This window comes from Diuraphis noxia, unplaced genomic scaffold, assembly GCF_037042655.1.
Source record: "Diuraphis noxia isolate RWA-SAM2 unplaced genomic scaffold, SU_Dnox_SAM2 contig0003, whole genome shotgun sequence".
NCBI classification, from domain to species: Eukaryota; Metazoa; Arthropoda; class Insecta; order Hemiptera; family Aphididae; genus Diuraphis; species Diuraphis noxia.
This window is the reverse complement of record NW_028301713.1, coordinates 15,031,428-15,056,204: the sequence shown is the minus strand read 5'-3', so window position 1 is coordinate 15,056,204 and position 24,777 is coordinate 15,031,428. Positions and strand designations below refer to the sequence as shown.

The following is a 24,777-nucleotide window of genomic DNA, read 5'->3' as shown; positions in this document are numbered from 1 at the left end:
TAGCTTTTTAACCCGACTTGACTGATTCAGTGTGGTTGATATTTCTCACTTCGTTGAGATTTTTTTTGTTCAAGCTATACCTATATTTTATGTGTCGTAAGTGCAGTGGTTGGTGTTTACACAACGTGAATTCGATTAAGTCATTGTATTTACTATATCGTTGGTTGGCGCGCGTGTTTAAAATGCACTTTTAGCTGTAAGTTTGATCTATTTTGTTGTTCATTTTAATTTAATCATATTTATAAAAATAATAAAACTTACGCTTGTAGTTTTATTTAAAAAAAATTCTATAAATACTTATAAGTATAGTATTTCTGTGCAGTATAATCAGTATAAAATCGTAGTTATTGTTTTATATAAACCATAATAGATGATTATAGTATAATATATAGGATTACAATATCTACTTACAATTGTATAACCATATTAGCCGTTGGTATAGTTCAAGTTTCCGTAATAGATTTTATAACAGTAATACAGAGTTGTATGTATATATGATTTACTTATTAGTCCAACGAAAATATCTTTGCTACATTACTACCTTGGGGCTAATGCGTCTTGAGCGGTGTCACTATTTTAACGAGTGATCATTATACCTTGTAATTTGTATATAGGTAGTTGAATTGTTTTTGTTTAATACTTATAGTGAAAAAGAACAATAGCAAAACTGATAAAAATCTATCGTTACTGTATCAATACTCTCTGTATTTGGTTTCTTTTCTCCATACTAGGCTATTATTCGATTGTAATATGTACGTATTTATAGAGGTGCTGTAATTATATATATATACATTATATACAATGCATATAGACCGGCAAATTAGTATTATTATCAATTTTTTTAGCCGCCACATATAGTAACATGTATGGAATGTGATATTTTCAAACAGGTACCTATTTATATATATATACAATATACATATATATACCAATGACAGGTATAAATCAATATTGCTTAATATTAATCCAATTAAAATTTAATGTAAATATAAATTAATATTTTATATCGAGTTTGTATGAAAATCTACGATGTTGTGTCATTTTTTTTTATATATTACATAGTATATGGTTGTTTTTTTTGACGAAAGTAATACTCATTTTAATTACTCGCATCCAATGATTTTAGTTTTAACAAAAAAAAAAAAAAATATATATATATAATATGCGTGATTTATTCGAATATATTTATCATAGTGATCGTCGTGTTATTAAAGGTAAGCCAATGTAAATCTGTATACACCGTTAAGACCTTAAATCTTACGTAGGTTCGTAAGTAGTTACGCATATATTATAAAGCCGAATTACTTTCGTACACCGCTGCTCCGAACTCTATCAATTTATAATGGCTTCGCAATCTTTTCGGCATTAGAAAACGGTGTGATCATTTTAGTCTTGAAAAAAAAAATGATTCGATGGATTATACATGATATATTATTATTCGATATTGTCTCCATTATTATCTATAATTTCGCACAGCCGTCTGCAGGGTACAGAGTAATATAAAATATTGTTTCATGTATCAAATTACCATACAAAAATACATCGTATACCGTCCGAACTTCGAATAGCATGTCTGTAAGAGCATCTCCCTCCATCGACCTCTGTGAATTTGTACGATTAAAATGATTTTTTCGATCAATCGAACACGACTACATTAATACTAATAAATAATAATATTACAAAACGTAGTTTTGTGCAGTGTATAGTCTCGTCGGCTGCCTCGGAACGTATTTTTATACGATTCGTATGTAGGTTACGATCTGTTATTTTCATTGCATAATTGCATATTGTACTTGAATTTTCATTATGTATGTAGTATGTACCCTATGTTAGAATTACATTTTTTGCCCAAAATTTCAAAACACAAATTATCTTAAAACTAATTATCGACACACCTACCGCACCATTACTCGGTTATCGGTAAACATAATATTTGCGTCATGCGGCTTCGGCGGCGTTACACGATTATGGTCGACGACTACACGTAAACACGCTGTATATAATGTGTATATGGTAGCAGGTGTGTATATAGTATATATATATATACAAATTTAATTTTATACTACACATGTATGTATACAACACGCCTAAGTACGTATTTTTACGCATACGAACCACTATGTACGTACATGTGTGTGTGCATGTGAACGTGTTACGCCGGCCGAATGCAGTCTGCCGAGCACTAGACTAGAAATAATACGCGTATGAGAATTATTATTTAACTTGGCATGCACGCATCGTGGCTAATGTATTATATTATGTATATATTATGTACGTAATATGTATAATAGGACCGTGTAATACCGCCGACGAGCCATGGTATAATAATATACGTCGTGTATACAGGGTCGTCCGAATTTGACGGTAGGTACACAAATTGCAGTGTGTGTATCGCATTAAAAATAATAATAAAAAAATTTGTATGATTTGTTGTATTTAATATGACCCATTATTTGTACAGAGTTTTGATGTTTAAAAATAAAATCCGAAACAGGAGCAAGTTATTATTTATAAACCTATCATTATTTTCGATGTAATTATATTGTATTTCAGTATAGCTGGTATACATAATAATAATATTATGATAGTATGATTTAATGAACGTTTGCGCATTGATGTCGTTTGTGTTTGTAATCGAGTTAAGTCGAGTAATTTCATATACCGGGTTTTCAGTATTTAATTGGATTATTTGGAAGAATTATTTATTGTTTCGTAAACAGCAGTTATTTTAATTATTATCATCATCAAACATATGATGTTTGAGCGTCTGACGGTTAGAAATCGTACAATTTGTTAGTCTAAAGATTTTATGTAAAAAAATAAAAAAATATGATGGACATAATTATTAATTAATACTATATTGTAATTTCAGCTTAAATTTCAAGTGTTTCCTAGATTCTGGACAATTATATAACACACATACCCGTATTAGATAATATATTGATTAAGATACATGACGGGGCATGACCCGTTTGGGCGCAGTATAAATAATTTACCTGAAAATTGTTAACACGTTTGGGTGCATTTATAAAGACACCTTTGGGCACTATATGAGGTTGGATGTGGTTTTGTTGAGCTTATGTCTATTGCGCCGCCCGATGTAACAGATTTTACTGATTATATACTTGACAATATTATATATCAGAAGATTCGCAATTTCCACCTTTTATTTGGGCTGAAGAGCCACAAACATACCCAAGAACAACTAATGGCCCAGAATCTTTCCATTCAAATTATAATCAGCAATTTTATAAACAACATCCTAACTATCAAAATGTTATTAAAAACGTATTGATCGAAATTCAAATAGAGACAAATTTAAAAATAAATAGCATCGGAAAAAAATAACTTATAAATTAAGAAAAGAAACTGAAGAAAAACATAAGTTTGTACAACAATGTTGGGAGACTTATAAAGTTGAAAAAAATATATTAAATTACATTAAAAAATTAGGACCACGTTTTGCGGGGAAAAAATTTATTAATTCATAGAAAATAATATATAGTATAGAATAATACTGATAAATCAAAAATGTTTAAAAAAAAAATATATATATTTTTGGAAGACTATTGAGCCAACCTCCTCGCGGTGTCTTCTGAGTAACGCTAATAGGCTTAGATTTAATAAAATATCTTAATATATGCAAAGAAATAAATGCGCCCAAACGTATTATTATAAAGGGAAATATTACGCCCTAACGTGTTTTGTTTTGGGAAATGCGTCCAAACGTATTTCCCCCACATGACCTTATGACTTTCCATTCTCAAATGCGCCCGCATCATATATTCATGATATAATATTTTTTATTCCACATCCGTTATGTGCTAGCATATTGTTATTATATGACTTTTTTTGATGAATAGGTACAATTTCTGCGTTGGATGTCGAACCGTTTATAATAATATTCTAGAGTATTGGTCGTCTAATTCATTCAACGATTTGTAAAGTAATTTATACTTTTCGCAAAGCCCCATGAACAGTTCCAAATCGTTCTGGTGAGTATTGGTCAACAGGTGTCGTCACCTAATGATTGTTAACGAGTTTTGTGAATGTTGTCGTTGAATGTTTTAAATGTGATGCCTAGCTATTACGGATTTTATATTTTGTTGGATATTATTTTGAATATATTTACATACCGAATAGTTTTTGAATTATTAAATGCTAACAACTGTTGACATAATCACTGTTATTATGTTAATTAGGTACTAATATAGAATTGTTTCCGCGTTTACTGGACTAACAACCTTTGCACAGTTTTTACTTTTTTTTTCACTATAACGTCGATACCCGCCTGTTAGCGCTTCATCTTGATTCAACATTTTGTATCTTTTCATAGACAATTAGTTTTTGAAACGTTTATATCAACGGAAATAATTATATACTTATTATATATATATATATATATATATATATATATATATATATATATATATATATAATTTCTATTGGATCTTTTCATGACAATTTCGTGTGTATGATGGTTTCCGCGGTTAACTTGCTATTTAACAAAATTTACCATACGCAGTCTTGTAGGTATATGTTTTGTTTGGACATGACCTCAAAATCGTCGTATCAACCAACAGTCACCACCTCCACGGCTCCACAGATAATTTGTATACACGGATTAAGTTTACGCTGGTATTTAACGGTGCAGGAACTCCTCCGGGGCGGAGATGTTAGTGAAAAAGTATAGTGGTTTTTGCTCGTAAACCGTAGTTTAGTAATTATCATTTGTAATATATTTTATATTATTATTTTAGTAATTTACTAGTACCTTGTGTGTTGTTTATACGTATATATTTATATTCATGTAAGAATGTTGTGATGGGTCGTTAGCCTCGCCGCCGCCACCGCCGCCGCCGTCGTCGTCGTACGTATATAATGTGCTGACTAACGAGATTTTTCGAGATATTTTGAGACGGCGGTGCGGGAGTGATCGTGTTCGTTCGTGGAATTGAAGAAAAAAACATCTTAAAACTAAAAAAAAAAAATTTTACCGGCTGGCGAAATGGATTGTCGTTTTGCCGTCGACGTGCCACCACCAGCACTCATCATTACACTTGGCGGCGGCGACCTTAACCCTCGTCGCCGTGTCTGGCGACGTATCCCGTATCCTGCAGTCGTCGTCGCCATAAGAAGACATCGTCCAAGGCCCGTGTCACAGCTTGCTTAATTTTTTTTTTGCGTCTTCTTCTACCATTTTTGTGTTTTGTTTTTATTTTTCGTAAAGTTTTTCGATTTTTTTTACTGTCGCTGTAAATAATAATTATTAAAAATCCAGATGATCGAGTACCTATTATATAACTCGTGCCATTTCTATATGTTACCTCCGATCACATATCGGCCCTTATCCGCTGAAAGCCACGCTGAGGTACCGACCTAGACCAAGACAAAACGTATTGACGGAAACCCCATCTACTCACCATCATATAATATCAGCTACTACTTTTGTCCTTCTTCTCACTCGGTAGTTTCTCACATTTCCTCATCTAACCTCCTGTGTAACGTATAGTCGTTTGTGTAATAATATATGTACCTACTGCAATAGGGATAAAATTACATTGTTATTATTATTATTATTATTATTTATCATTATTGTGTTGTTACCATCATTATCCAAAGACACATTTGACGCGTTTGACACGCTAGCCGGGCTGACGGTCTGACACGCTGTAACGTATAATATACTGTTTAAATATTATTATTATTATTTTACAGCACGTTTTGTTTGTATATGATGATAATGTTATACATGTTGTGTTCGATCTTGTTACACGGCTATTGTTTTGCGAGTACGCATGTACCTACTCGACTTTCGGCTAGTCGGTGACATTTAAATAGTGTTAAAACATCATTGGTATTATACCATGTTTGATTTAATTACGAAACCGCGGGCGAAAGAAGGAAAATCGTTTTTCGTGCATAATAGTCTTCAAAAGTAACCTTTCACTCCCCTTCTCACCGCATTTTCATACTCGTTAATCTCTTCGAGCACGATAAATAATATATGTTTATACCTACCTACATTAAAATGTTGTGTGTGATATATATAGAGGAGTGTATATGAAATTGTATTTATTCATGTGATGCGAGTTTCTATGGCGTGTGCGCTAAATGTTCGATATAACTACAGCGTTATACCATTTCCGGTACCATATATATAGTTACTCAATATACATATATACATAATATAGGTGATTTCACATTCTGACTTGATTTTCAAAAAAAAAAAATGGTTCTGTGATTGGCTGAATCTTGCGGTTAGGGGTATATCTCTACAATGTTACCACTATAGTATAATCCATAAATCTTTACTCATATAGCGAATGTTAAACCAATTACCACTATTCTATTACCGCATTTAGTCCATCAATACTAGACGTATAACTTCATTTCGCAATAAGAAATTACTATAATAGTTTCCACGATTTATTTCCGATTTAATTACGATTCACGTTATCACGGTGTAGTAGTGTGAAGTCGCCGAGTATAGTTATCCCGTGGATCCTAAACATACAATAATATAATGTAATAATTTTACCTATTTCGTTTGTATTCACCACTACGTCTCGATAATTGACGGCGAGACCTTATTTCCTGTGCGGAATTCGCCACTGATAATAACATAAATGTCTCCATTTCGATATATTTGTGTTGCGCCGTGCACGTTTTTATCAAAAATTCCGCCAACGACGAAAGTTTAATGTAATATTATTATCCAACTATATTTGCAATCTTACTATGTGCAAAACGTCATGGTGGTAAGACGCGTTCGTTGAAAATATATAATATATGACATAATAATATACGCAAGCTTATAACGACATATACGTACATTATCATTGTTGTTGGTGGCGGCGTGGCGTTTATGCGAGGTTTCCTCGTTATCATGACTAATTGAGGATAAAACATTTTATCAGTAATTTACACTGTAATATGTTAATTTGTAGTATATTCCGCGAGTCCGTTAGTTGCTGTAAACAAATTAGATAATTAAAGTACATATTTGAGGCGCGAGTTGAATAAGTTATAACATATTATAATAATATTTCGAAAATCCCGCGTTTTGTTACACGCCGTTATATTATATACATATATATATTATTATTATTATTATTATTATTATACAGTGTATACAACAAGGCGCCAACTCATAACGCTACTTTTGTATCTTTAATAAATATATAAGTAGTCGTTGTATAGTAATTATATACCGTAGTGCGCGTCCGAATGTGTATACACTGCAAAAAATAACGCAATATCTCTCATTTTAATCTCAACCGAGACGACGGACGTGTAAATTAAATTCTAAAAAACATTCTTGTAAAGAATTCATAGAATTTTGGTCAAATTCTCGATACAGATAGGTTTGTAATACCGACCTATGTATTATAATATATATCATTATGCAACCTCGGAACGGAAAACTCGTAAACAACCACACAAAAGTCTTACAAATTCATTACGTATACGACCGCTGTATAAATACGAACACATGAAACGGCAATGATAGGCAATAAGATTTTCATCTGTTTTTGTTACTGCGTCTTCTGGTTCTGGTACCTATTTAATATCCTATAATAATTATAATAATAATAAAGTAACAGTGGTTTCTCGACGAAGAATAATATGTGTCGGACTTTTATTGTTATGTATTGACGTTTTCGCCAGGACACGACCGTTGTGTGACTAGTATTTAACTCGTGTTTTATATAATATTTTATGTGTGCGATGATAATATATATATATATATATTTACACATGCACCGAAAATAATAATATATATGTTATGTTTAATATTTATATATTAATATATTATTGTATAGGTGTAGCTGCGTTATATGTCGAGGTATATACATATATGCGTGACTATTAATTTTAAATTCAACTTAGTAACCACGATATATTATATACATAGGTGTGTACTGTATATATGTATTTAAAAATATTGACGTAAAACCATCATCCACATAAATTCCTCTCTCGGCGGCAGGCAATCTTATTGGTCGGGTTCAAATCGTTTAGATCACAGATATGATCCACTCGGAGAATTTATAAACTAGAACGCTCCGAGACTGATATAAACAATATTATTCCGCATGGCAGCAAACCCATAAACGCTTATTATAAACCCTATTTTATATGTTACATATATTATATATTAATATTATTTTCTACAACGTGCATTTACGCGTGGCCGTGTTATAGAGAATTATATTTTTTTCCGGGTCTACAAAAAAAAAAAAAAAAAATTATTGAAAAATAAATACACACTGGTTAATTGTATTTATTTTGTCGTTACATAAAATATGTCTCATTCAATGTCCTATATAACCCTAAAACTTTTTCCGTTGAATACGGTAAAAAATTCCGGGGACTGTTGAATAATTGAAAAACGGTAATTGATATCAGCATATATTTATAAGTTAAAATAAAGTAGTTGAATTTTTATTGTCTTTATTGATCTTTTTTTTAATACGCATTATTAATAACTGTACATAATATAATATATAATATAATGTATTTTGTTCGATATATCTATTTTATATTTCACAATCGACTAGTATAATCAATAATATAATGAACACCGTTGTCCGAATCCATTAAAAATATTTAATTACATATCTATACCTAACCTATACATATAGTATATACATGTTTTTTTTATTATCGTATATTATTGAATAATACAATTAACGATGTGAATGGAAATATAAATTTAAAAACGCTTTTTCGATCTTCGAATCGACTTTAATAGTTTTTAATATTGATCGTTATTTATATAGTACAAACGTGTTTCTTCATATTATGCTTTATTAATTCTTCTGCGTCAGACCATATCGCCAACTACGTTTGTCTACAGTGGCGGCTCGTGTATATGTGTACAAGTGCACGTGCATTACCTACCCAGACTCAAGAAAAAAAGAAAGCATAAATCATAATAATACAACCAAGTAGCTGTACATTGTTATTAAAATTATTTTTCAAAATATTAAAATAAAATTCAGAAAATTATAAAAATAATATAATATTTGGATTGGGTTTTTCGAAGGCCAAACAGCCGGGCGGTTGCCCGCGACGGAACGGTTTCGGTGTTTATTATAGTGATGCAGTAGTGCACACAATCGCTGTGCACATTTGTACAGTGTAAAAAGTCGAAACGCGGTTATAATGGAATTGATGTGCACATGCGTTTTGTGCACATATCCGAATAATTTGTTTTTAGTGAATTAATTTCGACGCCACTTATTGCATTATAATTTAGGTATAATATTTTATTTTTACTTTCATTCGTTTATTATATTATTCCAATTATCAGTTGATAATGTTTCTCGACCATCATCAGAAATTCAAAATAACAATCGTGTTAACAAAATTAAAGGTAATTGGTAAATAACTAAAATCTGTAAACAATTATTTAATACAACTTATAATATATATATATATTATATATCTATAATATTGGTTATATATTTTTTTGGATGTGCACTACTTCATTAAAAACCCTGCACGAGCCGCCACTGTTTGTCTATAATATAATGATATTATCTGTTTTGAATATTATATACTGAATACCAATTCAAACGGTTCGCACATAAACGGGGAAACTATTTCGCGAAATAAGTAAAATATTTATCGAGTTTTTGAGTGGAAGTGGGCAAGAAAATTGTACTTCTCGTTCATGTACATATATATCGTACCTTATGCGATGAAATTTAACTTTGTTATTCTGTGAAATATTTTATCATACCCAAATAAATATATAATTGTAGTATATATGCGCGTATGATGCTGTTTGGTTATATTTTATATTAGGTATATTCAAACGCATCATATTAATATATTATGTATATTATATTATCATCATACAGCCGTTCGATGTATAGAAATACAATTTTCCAGTTTGCAGACCGAATATTTTATGAAATCTCGCCGTGTTATAAGAATTTATACTATACATATTTATATACGAAACGGAAATGCTCCAAACAATTCAATATGTATAATATGCAGCGGAAATCTCTGCAGATAATCTCTCTGTCTTTCTGTTCGGTCTACTAACTACCACGCCCCGGGCGTGCTTATATTATATGTATACCTATGTAAGTATGTATTTTTGATAGAATCGATACGATCATTGATAAATTCGCCCGTCACTGGTCGGACTTACTCATTGCGTCTTCTAAAGTATACTGTAACATATTGTATGATATTATATATATTGTCTTGTGCGTGCATCGCACGCGATAAAGTCCGACAAAATTATTCAACCGAAAACCTGCACGGCTGAGAGTTTTTAAGTATACAAGTTCTGCGCTAGTGTCGAGTGGGAGAGGTTGCGGAATGCGATATTGAGCGTTAGACAATATATACTAAAATATACCAAAATATATATAATATAGGTACTTGTAGTCATATATTTGATATTTCCCCCTCAGTGATCAACCCTGCAGAGGTCGGTTTCACGGCACGGAGAATCGCATCTACTGCATGTTTTCCTGATTTTTTCACGGTGTTCGCCTGAGGGGATGACTTTTTTTTCTCAACAAATAGTTCGTCGCGCGGATATTTGTCGTGGTCTTTGATGTCGGAGTATCCTTCAAATAAAAGAGTTACCTTTCCACTGTAGGTACCTCTATACGATGAAGTTGCATGTCTTCTGTACGTTTAACCAACTTCTTAGAGATACTCTATTCGACGTTAATGATTCCACACGCGAGAACATAAACATTTTTTTCGATTCGTAAACGCATATAAATATAAAATGCTTGCGCGTTTCGTGATTTTATTTCTCTTCCGCATTCCGTATGATGTGGATTATAAAAATATACACTGCGGCTTATATATGTAGTTTAAACAGTTATTTTACTTGTTTCAATACATGTAAAAAAGTAATGTCTGTCGAAATACTAGCAGCTCATTAGCTGTCGTTAAATTTTGTAAAATTGTTATACACTATATAGCTATACTCGAATAGTTTATACAAGCCTAGCTATATATAGGTTTGACAATACGCACCAGTAGGGTTGAAAAAAATAGATTGCTTAGGAATCGATTGAAAGTATAAACAAATAATAACAGGTAGAAAGACGATCATCCCGGGACGGCGGCGGTGGCGGCGGCGCGTGGGCTGTTTAAAATTTCCGTCACCTAACCTACCCCACAGACGGGCCGACAGAGATAGGCTGCGGAGAGACGAGGTTTATGTATTTCGCGTCCTGTAGTGATATACTATATAACTCTGTTATATTATGTACATATAATGTAAGCGACCGTGTATACATATATATATATATATATATATTATGTATAGGTAGCGAGCAACAAGTCTGCCGCCGGCGGCCAGACACACCACCGCGCGTCGCGAAAGGTAGACAAACACGCCGCTTACACACGCACACTCATCCAACGCAGACGGATCAATATACTACGGCATTATGCGTCGCGTTAGACCACCACCCCTCAGGTCTAGCCGACGATCTTTACCGCCGCTGCGTCGTGTTTATTGCTGCATTGCTACAACCCGACTGTATAATATAATAAATATGTTATAGAAATAAACCTCCTTCCCCATATACCTCGCTTACGTGTACGTTGGGTATCTATATGTGTAAGTGTATATACTATATGCTGTAAACCTAACCTTCCAAAGGAAATCCACGATGTCAGGTTTAGCCGGTCAACGTTGACCGGCCGGGTGAGATCTATTGCACAGGATTTCAGTGTTTCCTCCATTATTATTTCAAATACAGCAGTATAATGACACGTCGGAAATGGCGCACAACAACTGCGTTAGCTATAATAGGTTATGTCTAATCTTAATAAACAATACGCACGATACGAGTGAAGAGGATGCTGAAAAAAAAAATTGTTAATAATACAAATGTATTACAATATCTCATATTTATATATAGAACCACCCTTGTCTCCACAAAAAGCTCACGAAGACAATAATTTATGTTCAATGTATATTTAATAATAAGTATCAATATTTTATTAATTCTCATGTAAATGAAAATTTAAATGAAAATAAATAATAATAATATACGCTTAAGTTACGTATGTATATTTGCGTGTTTTTCGATCGAAGTTTTGGAATGTATAACGATTAAATTTATCATATAAGATGGGTTTCAATGTTTTTGGGTTATTATTGCTTTGTTTACTATTTGTATATTAATTGATATACCTAAGTAGTAAGTACTATGATGATAACTGATTAAAAAAAAATTATCATGATAAAGAAAACAATAGTATTTAATCTGCATTATATTTACTATGATTGCTAAGTAATAGAGGAGGGTTACATACATTATCAGCCGATTTGCATTTTTGTTTTGATTCATAATAATATTGTGCAATGTATTTACAATAATATAAAACACGTGGTTGGGCAGTTTTGAATTGTACAGATATTATATATTACGTTTATTTTAAACCATCGCTTAAACCTATAAATTATAAATACAAAATGATAACTGGCGTCGTTTCGTTTTTTTTCCGCAGGTCTACAAAGGTCTTGATGTAGCCACCAACAAGGCTACCGACGAAGAGACGGATGGAGTCCCTCACCACATGATGGGCACAGTGGATTGGCGCGACGAGTGTAACGTACACCAGTACAGGAACGAAGCTTTAAAAATCGTATCCTTTTCTAGTCGTCATCATTACAATGATAATAATAATAATAATAATAATTATTATTATTATTATTTTGATGTGAACATTATATTATGATTGTTTTGTTCTAATCGTCGCATCGTCGCGTAACCTCCAGTTAAAATATAAATGACGAAAAAAGATTCTTTGCGCTCGGTCCTCCGTGTATAATATATATATATATATAGCCATTATTATATTATAGCTGATTAACGACCTCTTGTTCGTGTTTAAACAGCAGGTTTCTAATGAAGTCCTTTTGTCGTGCACACTCGAATGTCACGCTTCGTGTTGTTTGTTAGGGTGTGTGTGTGTGTGTGTATTTTTTTAAACACTTTTCCTAGCTATATCCCCTGCAAGTGTATCTGTGTGTGTGTGTGTGTGTGTGTGTGTGTGTGTGTGTGTGTGTGTGTGTGTGTGTGTGTGTGTGTGTGTGTGATATATGCGCTAACAGCGTTATTATTATAATATCGCGTATATATTATATTTCTCGAAGAAAGTGCTTTTTTTCCAATATATAGTAGAGTAATAATGCGTCGGTTTTCAAGTATAGAGTACAGATAAAAGAAGTGGGGGGGGGACTGTGAAATAAAATGTGTAACAGTAGAATATATAGCTTGGACAGTAAAATAATAGCAGGAAGTGTTGTACTGGTGCAGTGCGGTGAGATGGCTGGTATATTGTAGTGGTATTTCCTGAGGCGACATAAGCCATGATGGGGAGAGGGTATAAGCAAATAAAATATGGAAAAAGCTGGTGCAAGATTAAACTGAACTTGTGTAGTGTGGATTTGTCTTGAAAGATTAAATTGATGTTTAAACTTTTAAAAGATTGATTGATTATAATTATTATTTATTATACGCCGACGTGTAATTGTCACCTGCAGTCTATTGCAGTTCGTCAAATAATATTTTAATATTGACTTATTTGAAATTTAATTTAAGTTGACAAATCAAGTACCTATATATGATTTTTAATGTTGTAGTTTAATTTTGCATGGATGTAATTATAATGAATTTTATTCTCGGAACACCATAATATATATAGCGACTATTCCTCTAATACTCATATATTCATAATATATGTATGATATGTTTATATAAAATAATTAAAAACGATCGGTACATTTACAATATTTCTATAAACGTATGGTGCTAAATATTGTTTGATTGTAAAATGTATCCAACTTATATGTCGTATTATCGTTTTCATATTGTGATTATAATATATTATAAATACATTGACATAAAAATTATTTCATAATATATAACATATAATATTACTACGAAATATACAAGCAGTAGGAAAATAATTGTAGTTGTTCGAATTGAGCGTGTTATATATATATATATATATTTTTTTTTTTTGGATGAATGACTTAAAGGTTTAAAAGTGAATTTTATTAATATTTGTTGAAGGTACTGAGTTTTTGTGATTGATTTGGGTTGACAATTTTAATGCATTGTTTTAATCTTGATTGGTGGAAAATGTCCAACGAAAGATGTGTGATGGGAGCAAAATCATATTTTTCAATTTTATGTATTTCATGTATATTTGTGTAACATATTTTGTTTGAAAATTATAATACTAGGTACAATAGAAGTTTAAAACTCAGAAAATCGATTACAAGTATGTAACGTTAAAATAATAATATTAATGGTGGCAATAAAAAAAGAAAAAAAAACGGTAATAGTAGTATAAAGTTTTTCTCTTGGCGTCTACATGTCGGCTATAAACGAAAATGATTATAACATTTATAACAATATGAAACAATATATAATACGTAATCCTCAAAACTGTAAGAGAGAACCGAAAAAACTAATTAATAAAACAAACATTTACTATGATAAGAAGCGATGACGATATTAAAATGAAAGCAAATTAAGTAAAAAAAAAAAAAAAAATTAAAAAAACCCGAGTGGCTCTTTCGAGATTAAGTGCTCTCGAAACCGAGTGATTTCGTACAAATCATGTTTTATTTTCTCGACGAGTTTCCCATTCAGTTATCGTAAATTATGTTTTATCATTGTGTGTAGGTAAATATATATAAGCGTTTTCTATTCAATTTATATTTATATATTATATGTATGCCACATATAAACTTCGCGTCAAAAGGTGTTCTATATGTATATTGTATATATTTACAGTGAATGACCCATGCAGCTAGCGTTTTTCCGGTGCGGTCGTTTCGTTTCCGGCCACCATCATCGTGACGCTTATATTAAAGTCCACGATCTGCACGTATCTCCCCCTTTACGCGTTTACGTCATTAAACGAGCCATATGGGGGGTTATCCGGAGATATAGGAGTTTGATGCGTGAGGGGTTTCCAAAATGTCGTACTACTCGAGGGTTTCACAAAACGCGCAAAACGTTTATTCAATAATACGCGTTGCTTTCTCGATATATATTATTATTTCCCATAAAACACTGTTATTGTGTAGCCAGGGTTTTTGTTGTTCCGTGAAAAGAAACTTATAATTATATTCCCTGTGCAACATCTGAAAACTTCTAGAAGCGTAATCATCTGCAGCGTATGGAACGCAATTCCGTTCAGAATTTTCGCTGCATATTATTATCGACCACATAATAAGTAACTGTATAACACATAAACTGTTTTCACTCACTTATTCTTCATCGCGACGTCATGTCCATTCCATTATAATACAATATTATATTACAGTCGTTATATACCGCCAACACGCATCGGGTGTAACAATATGATTGTATTTTTCAGTACATATAATATAATATATGCATTATATTTGTCTCGTATGTTAATAATATATTATAGTGAGAAATTGCATCGAATTGTCATACCCCAACGTATAATACGTAACGTGCTTTCAAGCAACACCCTCGTAGTTTTTTTAAATTAAATAATTTTTTTTTTTTGTACTTATTATGATTACGGATATACGATACACCGTAGACACGTCTTGATGATGAATTAATTTCGATTACATATGCTTTTAACGCCCACCGTTTTCGTATTAATATTATATTGCTGAACTTTCATCATGAATCCTTTTTATTTTTTTATTTCTCATTAGCAATAATTTATTTACACGAATTAATAATAATGCACGTACCTATATATTATATATTATTTATTCACTATTCTCATGTTTATATACCACTGAATTAATCGAGTGCAACATAAATCAACAACAATTAATGTGTGTTTTATAATAACATATCATACGTATTTTAAGCGTCATGTGGATTGATTGGATATACCGATCATTTGTTTTGATGTTTTAATTAAAAAAATAAAATATAGGTATATAACTATAAGGCTACAATACCGTTATAGCCTTGTGATGGAGGTGAAAAAAAATTAATAAGAAAACGTTCGTCGATTCTCTATACAATACATCCAAAAAAACTGAAAAACTGTAACTTTGACATATATTTTATATACCTACATATATGATCACAATTTATGCTCATTATATATTATAGTGTTGTGTTTGTTCACTGCACTCACCAACGTTTTGTCTAAATTTGTTTTAAAACTCTCTGAACAATAGTGTATGTGTGTACAATTCAAGTATATATTTAGATTGAATGTTTATTATTGTAGATAATTTTCATATGGGTATGTAACAAATGATTTTTCGTAAATAAAAAAAGTATGCAAGTATGCCGAAATATGTATTTATATATATTTTATTATGCTAGTGTTAATGATTATCCTGCGTCATATCGTATATTGTATGGTCCTTGACTTGCCAATATTACCAGATACAAGACATTTACTCTAGGGGCAAAGTTCCAGTGGTGGTGGGTGGCACGTCGTACTACATTGAGTCGATTATCTACGACAATCTGGTGCAGGGTTCCGTTGCCGGGGAATCGGAACCGGATGCTGCGGACGACGACGACGAGCATGACGATGACGAGCAGGACGACGAAGGTGATGGCTTGTCCGCGAACGCTTTCCGCGAGTACGCCGGATTCCGGAACGTCAACGACGTGCAGACGGCCACCACGGCGGTCGGCGCCGGCCACATGTATGTGGACGCGTTGGTTGAGGCGGTGAAGTTCGCGCAGAACATGACGGCCGTCGGGCGACTGACGGTCCGACGGTACAGGAACACGTTTGTTGGTGCGGATAACGTGGCGGAACCGTGGCCGCCGACGGTGGTCGAATGCGAGACGGCCGCGTTGTATGCGCATGGCGTTCGCGTGCTGGATGCCGTGATGGCCTCGGTCGGACGGACTGAAGGTGTACTGGACATTCAGTTCGAGGTGACGGCCGCGGACGTGGTGGTTGGCCACCGTGAGCGGTATCGGTTCGGCGATATCCGGTCCAGGCTGGACGATTTGCTGAAGCTGGTGAAAACGGCGGACATTTCGATGCAGGATGCGGGGACCGTCGAAGTGGACGCGTACGTCAGGAAAACCCTGTGCCGGGTGCATGCGGAAGTGCAGATGAGGATGCAGCGGCTGGCACTGGCTTTGTTGGCCGACCACGAACGGACGGCCGTGGATCTGCTATCGCCGGCCGCTCTCAAGGCGCACGCCGCATACTACGATCCGGTGGCGGCCAGTGCGCTCCATCCACATAACACTCGCAAGGTGTTTAGGTATGTACCGTAATACCTTGGTATTAAACACGTGAATGCGGTATTAAATGTAGATCTGTATAGGGTCGTGGATTCACTGCAGCTATACAGTGTCGTGTAGCATTTATCGTCCGTGGTAATCATGGTATCATTCACTAACCGCGACCTACCAGCTTAGAAATAGACACCACTCACGACATAGCTGTGAGCCTGCAGCCTTAAGTAAATATATATTACTGAACCCGTTGTTAACCTCAATATATGTCTTTCTGCTCTGTTCAGTTTCTTAAGTTTTCTTAAGTTGAGATGTATTCAATTCTAGGTATTCTCGGTTTAAACTTGGTTATACCAACCTACCAAAAGTTAAACGTCCAATCAGAATGCGATTTGACCAACACGATACGACACACGACGTAGCTGTGAATCCGGCTGTAGTTTCCTTAAATTCACATTCTGATTGAACGTTACTTTTTTGGTATCTCGCGTAGTAACCAATTTACAATCGAGTTTACCAAAAATCGATTACTGATCAACTTTTAAACCAATATGCTTATCAGTTGAATCCGTATTATAGTTACCATCACGATTACGCACGACCGACACGATCGCGGATTGTAGCTGTGAATCTATCGCTCAGAAGTTTCCATAATATTATATCGTTTCTACAGTGTTCGTTGTGCTAGCCTTAAATTGTGTGTTAAAACAGGAATGCCATATTCATGTGTTTAATATCAATGATCGTAACTCATTTTATTGTTTGTCGTATTCATAAGGATATAAAAACGGGCGGAAAACTGTATTTGCGCATGTTATGATGCATAAAATTAATTGTATAAAGTGTAATAATATTATTGTGCGTCGTTTGCTCGTCGAGAATAGCAATTATTAATGTAGGTACATATTGTGAAATAATCACGAAATCGGTTTCAAATCATATACCTATAAGTCAATCACTTGAATTGAATTGGCTTTAGCTAACATATCACATCGGCATAATCGTCGTCAATAATAAAATCGAATAAAATCATGATAATCAAGTATATGTAGGTATGACAAAACACCTGGGTTGTGATTTTGAAATAGTTTTTTATTATTATTAATTGTGTGTAATATACTCGTATTTTGTTTATGTATTTTTGTTTTTTTACGCGTTTATTTTATTGAGTCGATCTCAGTGTTGTCGTCATTGAATTTTTGATTGACAAAGATGAAAAACAATTATGTAAAACGTATACTCCCTCATCACATGCCCAAAACCACAAATTGCATCATGATTTCTTTAGAAATACGAAAAAACTAAAATTGGTTTGCGATTTTATATCTCAGCAGTAGTTTAAAAGCTCAAAGTTAAATTGTATTATCTATAGTGACTACTATACCTAAAACTTATTGTACGTATTAATTATTTAAGTACTGACTTTTAGCGCAAAATTTAACTTTCCAAATATTATATATTTTTGTTTTAAAATCAAAAGTTATCAATTTCAGCAGAACTTTATTAATTACACAGATAATAGTAATCAGTTACCTTTTTTTGTGAATAGTAAACGATATGTATTAAAAAAAAATAAAAATATGCACATGAAAGAAAACCTATTTACTGTAAATAGACTACCATTATACATATTAATAAGGTTCTCAATTTATTGTAACGAATTCCGAACTATAATTACCATATACTTTGAATATAATCATCTTGTGCCTCTTGTGGTTATAACTTCTTTTAATCTTTTGTGTTTAATCCTCTGTATTATATCGGGTTTTCGGTTAACGACTATTTCGTTATTAATTATTTTTTCAGCTATATCGCGTAATCCAGCTGGATGTATATTAAAAAGATAAGAAGTTGGCGTGGTCCTTATATTTCGGTATAAGTTTAAAACTATATTGTTTAACCTGATAATATCAGAGTGCTTGTGATATCTATAATATTATTGGGATGATCGTTAAAAAACTACTTGTTTGATAAATATATACCTATTTTTAATACACATCGACCGAGCAGTCTTTTATTACTTTATTAAAATAGATTAATTGCGGTAGATGACATTCAACACGGATTTCATGCGAAATCGCTTTTCAATCGCCATAAACCAACCGATTATTATTATGTGTGTTTTGTAAAAGGTATAACATTATACATTATTGAGTCATCCTGCAACGCATAAGCATAATATAGGTAACTATACTGTGTTATTTCTAACAGAAATCTGCTCTCGGCGGAAGACCATGTTTGGCGTCTTTTGTTTTTGCCGGGAGGAAGAGATGACGGTTATGACGATATTGTATAGTTTTAGTTTTGAACACCATGCGTGCAATTTACGTTCACCTTTATATTATTCATCGGTTCTGAGCTCGGTTTGATTCTTTTTTTTTTTTTTAAAAGAATGACGTTTGAGTTCGTTTTATGCTATTTATGTTATATCGGTGTATTATTTACACGCGTTGAAATGATGATAACGAATTTTACTATGTACGCTTGTGTAATTAAGTGAACTTTTTATGCGGAAAAGTTAACTACCCGTGTCCCGCGTCGTTGTTTATAATATATCCCAAGCGTATGTACGTTTGCATTAAATGCATCGGGTTGTTAATCATTTAGTCTGAAACTGAACTGCGTTCATGTTCTGTAATATAATAATATATACTTGTGTGTGTGTGTGTGTGTGTGTGTGTGTGTGTGTGTGTGTGTGTGTGTGTGTGTGTGTGTGTGTGTGTGTGTGTGTGTGTGTGTGTGTGTGTGTGTGTGTGTGTGTGTGTGTGTGTGTGTGTGTGTGTGTGTGTGTGTGTGTGTGTGTGTGTGTGTGTGTGTGTGTGTGTGTGTGTGTGTGTGTGTGTGTGTGTGTGTGTGTGTGTGTGTGTGTGTGTGTGTGTGTGTGTGTGTGTGTGTGTGTGTGTGTGTGTGTGTGTGTGTGTGTGTGTGTGTGTGTGTGTGTGTGTGTGTGTGTGTGTGTGTGTGTGTGTGTGTGTGTGTGTGTGTGTGTGTGTGTGTGTGTGTGTGTGTGTGTGTGTGTGTGTGTGTGTGTGTGTGTGTGTGTGTGTGTGTGTGTGTGTGTGTGTGTGTGTGTGTGTGTGTGTGTGTGTGTGTGTGTGTGTGTGTGTGTGTGTGTGTGTGTGTGTGTGTGTGTGTGTGTGTGTGTGTGTGTGTGTGTGTGTGTGTGTGTGTGTGTGTGTGTGTGTGTGTGTATTCGATGTTATTTAATATTTATCTCCCCTCTCGCCCGATCCGTTTGTGAACAACACTTTTTAAATTAACAATTTAAGATTTCTAACAGCACCGAGAACACTATTCCCTGGGGAAATGTTGTCGAGTTTTTATATCTATACATGCACGTCTGTGTGAATCGCTTTAGTTGGAATACGCCGCCCGTGTTTTATTTATTTATTTATTTATTCGTTTTATGTTCTTAAAAATAAGAAAAACAAAGAAAAGCCTGACCCGCGAGACTTATCTATTTATATAGGGAGAGACGGTGCTTATGTTACATTATACTATTATAGTAATCGTACGCAAAAAAGGGTTGATATAGGAGCGATGCCGATTTTAAATTTTCTACCTTCCACGAAAATTCAAAAACGGCTTGACAGAATTTAATTTTTTATATGCCGTAATTCATATCTAATAAGTATAGTCGTGTCTTTTGCTGCAAGTATTTAATTGTATACTTTTAAAATACCGGTGTTTTCTCATCATATACGCGGTCGTACGACGGTTCGGTCCCTGATGCTAAAAAGGAAGCGCCAGTATTTCTAAGGTTGGGTGGGTCGCATAAATGTCCTGCAGTTACCTACTTACTCAACCGTTATCACACTGTAAACTATACCGACTGTTCTGTAAATAAAACTGAGTGTTGCTTAAACGCCCCCACCCCTCTCCCCCAATACCCTTAAAGGGTATGTAAATCTATGGAACAACTAACGAACCATAACGAACCTGTAAAATACAGATATAGGATTTTGGTTCGGTGTACTTACGGATCGAAGATATTATCGATGTTATTGGTGGTTTAATTTATTTGTTGGTAATTATGGTTATCAATAATCTTAGGTATATATTTCTTTGTGCAACACTAGCAAAGTTTATATTATACACAATTATTAACTTTAATACTTTATAGAGAATGAATAAATTAAATTTCCGGTAACAGATTTTCAGATTGCTCTTTAGGCAACCCTTTCTGAGGGGTTTGGTTTCGTATTTATGATCACACCAATTTAGTATTCGAGTGAAAATGTTCGCTATATAGCGTCATAGCGAGCAGTTACATTTTAATATATTATGCTAATACCGTTATTATTAACCTAAATCACGACGCGTATTTAATAATATATATAACTGAGAACGGTCGTGAAAATTAAGTAAATTAAATGCGATTTTCGTTGCCACCGCCGCTGCTTTTGTTTTCTATTCTCCATGATGTGTTTATTAAAAGGTGTCGCCATAGAACCATAATATGAATGCATAAAAGAGTTTAAAACTGTCTGATTTGGATAAAATGGGAAACACCCCATCGGAAACACAATATTTTGGAGCGAACCTTATTTTTTATTGAATCAGATTTCTTGGTCTTAAAGAGACGTAATCCGTTTGAAATACCTATATTATTACAGGTATTAGGAACGAATTCTACCGGAGACGTAATTTATGGAAAATGTTGTGTAAAAAACGTAATTTTATGTTGATTGAACTATAATACATACCTGCAGAATAATATTTTGTTGAAAATGTTCACTGTTGAGTTTTTATGGTATACGATTCCTAAAAAAACACATTTTTATCAAAACATGTTTCTGAACTTATGTTATTCCGACAAAATACGTTTCAATCAATTATTATGATAACTAAATAATATTTTCCTAAGGTTTATTGCCCCATCGTTTACTTTTCCTTTAAAATACTTTTTTGATAAAACATTTCCTCAAGCAAATATCTTTTCGACAAAACGTGTTTTTATACAAATACAATTTAGTTAAAATGATTTCCAAGGTTTTCTTTCCAGTCAAATATTTTTTAACAAAATTTAGACCTCCCCGTCAAAGTGTTTGTGATTTGTGTAGAAATATTTTAGCCCGTTTTTCTATCAATTATTATTTTTACCTGTCTTATAATGTTTTGTTTACAGTGTTTTATGTTAGCTCTGCCATCCTTTCTCAAAACGTTACGTACATCATTCATATAATATTAATATATTATTATATGGTTCAAATCTCCCTAATGTGCCTTTCAAATATACATTCAAATTACAGAGCTACCTGCTGTAATTATGATTTATGGCTTTCAGAAAGAGTATAATTAATAACTCATTTGTAATTATAAAATTATGAAATATAATTGTAGCCGTGAATTACAAAATAAAGGAACAATGAGAGCATATTATAATATACCTACAAAAAAATTTTATTTTTTATTTTTACACGTATATTACCTTTCATAAAATCACCTGTTTACACACTAGACTATTTTCCCATCAGAATATTTATCTTTATTTTGTGCATTTATGTAAATATATATATATATACACATATGTATATGTTGCATCTATTTTTTATGCACTATAGTTATTTGTTTTATATTTTGTCAGCCTATAACCCAAACACGTTTTTACTCGTATTATTATTATATTCCATTGGAGATCATCTTATACTCTGTGGTACACATTTAATATTTTATTTATCACTATCTAATTGATTATTAAGATTGTTCAGAAACAGACAAGTAAAAAAAAAAACTATAAAAAGAAATTTTCGAATTTATTCGGTTAAACAAACTGACATAGCATATAATTATATTATACATATATATGTATGTGTGTGTATAAATTAGGTATAAGTAGGTATCTATAGTAATAAATAAAACCCGCGCGTTCTGTTTATGTAATAATAATGTGTTGGAGAATTCGTCATAATTTTATCCAAGACTACAACAAACAATACTTATTAGTGTGTTGCGATAGAGTTAAAATATTCAGATATAGAGTTTGGGTGGGATCAAAGTATTATAATGCATTCTTTCGGCGTTTGTTGGCTAGCAACCGAGAAGCAAACACATCGCAGATAACGACAATATTTGGTTCACCTCTACCATATAATAATATTATAAATGTGTCGTTTCAGTGTTTTATATACGTGTGAGTCTTAACGCGTATGTACTTATAGGTACATTATATTATATTTTGTCAATCGTTTGACTGGATTTGAATTTCCCATCGTACGCGTAGAAAGAAGCTTCTACTTCATCTTTGCACAACGCTCTGCGATACGATATCTTAGTACCAATTATATTATACTGTTTATCTATCTAGTGGAAACGTTCAAATATTATATCTAACTGGGTTGAGTTATTCTCTTAGTAGCTATGTAGATTAACAACAACCGTCCGTTATCTAGGTTTTGTGAAGCCGCGTCTTTCGTTACGAACGAGTGATGTATTCTCATAATATAATACTTTTAATACTTTAATAATGTTATCATCGTATACAATAATTATCTCCGTGCAACCGTATGACCTCTAATATTTGATAACGACAGCTGTTAGCCGGGTTTCCATCTCAAACTTCTATACTCTTATTAGTGATTTCACTTCATTCAAGTCTGTAACGCACTGTAGATAGGTACAATATATGTATATATTTTATATACAGGTATAGGTTGTACTACGAAAAACGCAACCAACAAGATAAACATAATAGATAATCCTTGCAGTCATCCTATAATGCAGGATGTATCACAAGTTCTGACATATACCGGATGATTCTTTTATCATTGAACACTCATTATTTCAAAAATAACTAATGTTTTTGAAAATATTTTCTTACATAATTTTAAGTTGTTAAAAAACCAACGATTTTATTAAAAAATGATATTTTTAAATATTTTTTACCCTAATCATTTTTTAAGTTTTTTTACTTTTGTGAATGACAACACAGAGTTTTAATTTCATATTCTAAAGCAGAATATTTTTCTAAGTTTTTTGATTCATAAAAATCGAATTTAGCGCTAGTAGTTTATAAGTTATAGGTATTCAAAGTTTTGATTGGCAGAGTGGAGTGGTACGGGGTTACCCCGCAAAATGTTTGTCCACTACTCCACTTGTCTAAACTTTAAATACTTATAAACTCATTAACTTACTCGTCCTAAATTCGATTTTTATGAATCAGAATACTTAGGAAAAATATTCCGCTTTGGAATATGAAATTAAAACTCTATGTTGTCATTCAAAGAAGTAAAAAACTTAAAAAAAATATAAGGATAAAAAATATATTTTTTTAATAAAAACGTTGGTTTTTGAACAACTTGAAACTATGTAAAATAATATTTTCAAAAACATTAATAATTTTTGTAATAATGAGTGGTTCAATGATAAAAGAATCACCCGGTATATCATGTGATGGACATATGGCCCAAATGTCATAGCTTCGTTATATACCTTGTATAATACTATAATAGTATAATAGTTCATGCGAGAAATATGCAATATTATTGGTATTTATGTTTTCCAAATTACTATTCTAAAAATTTTTATTTAAATGTTTATCCTGCTGTCTATT

General features: G+C 32.8%; 1 protein-coding gene across 1 annotated transcript in view; it reads left to right on the top strand.

Annotated features, from left to right (window-relative positions):
• LOC107163455 (tRNA dimethylallyltransferase) overlaps positions 1-24,777 on the top strand; it is a 118,843-nt gene that overhangs the window by 26,939 nt on the left and 67,127 nt on the right. Inside the window, exons 2-3 of the mRNA XM_015510902.2 lie at positions 12,508-12,645; positions 16,407-17,251. Coding sequence (XP_015366388.2) covers positions 12,508-12,645; positions 16,407-17,251 — 983 coding nt within the window. The remainder of the gene's footprint in view (positions 1-12,507; positions 12,646-16,406; positions 17,252-24,777) is intronic.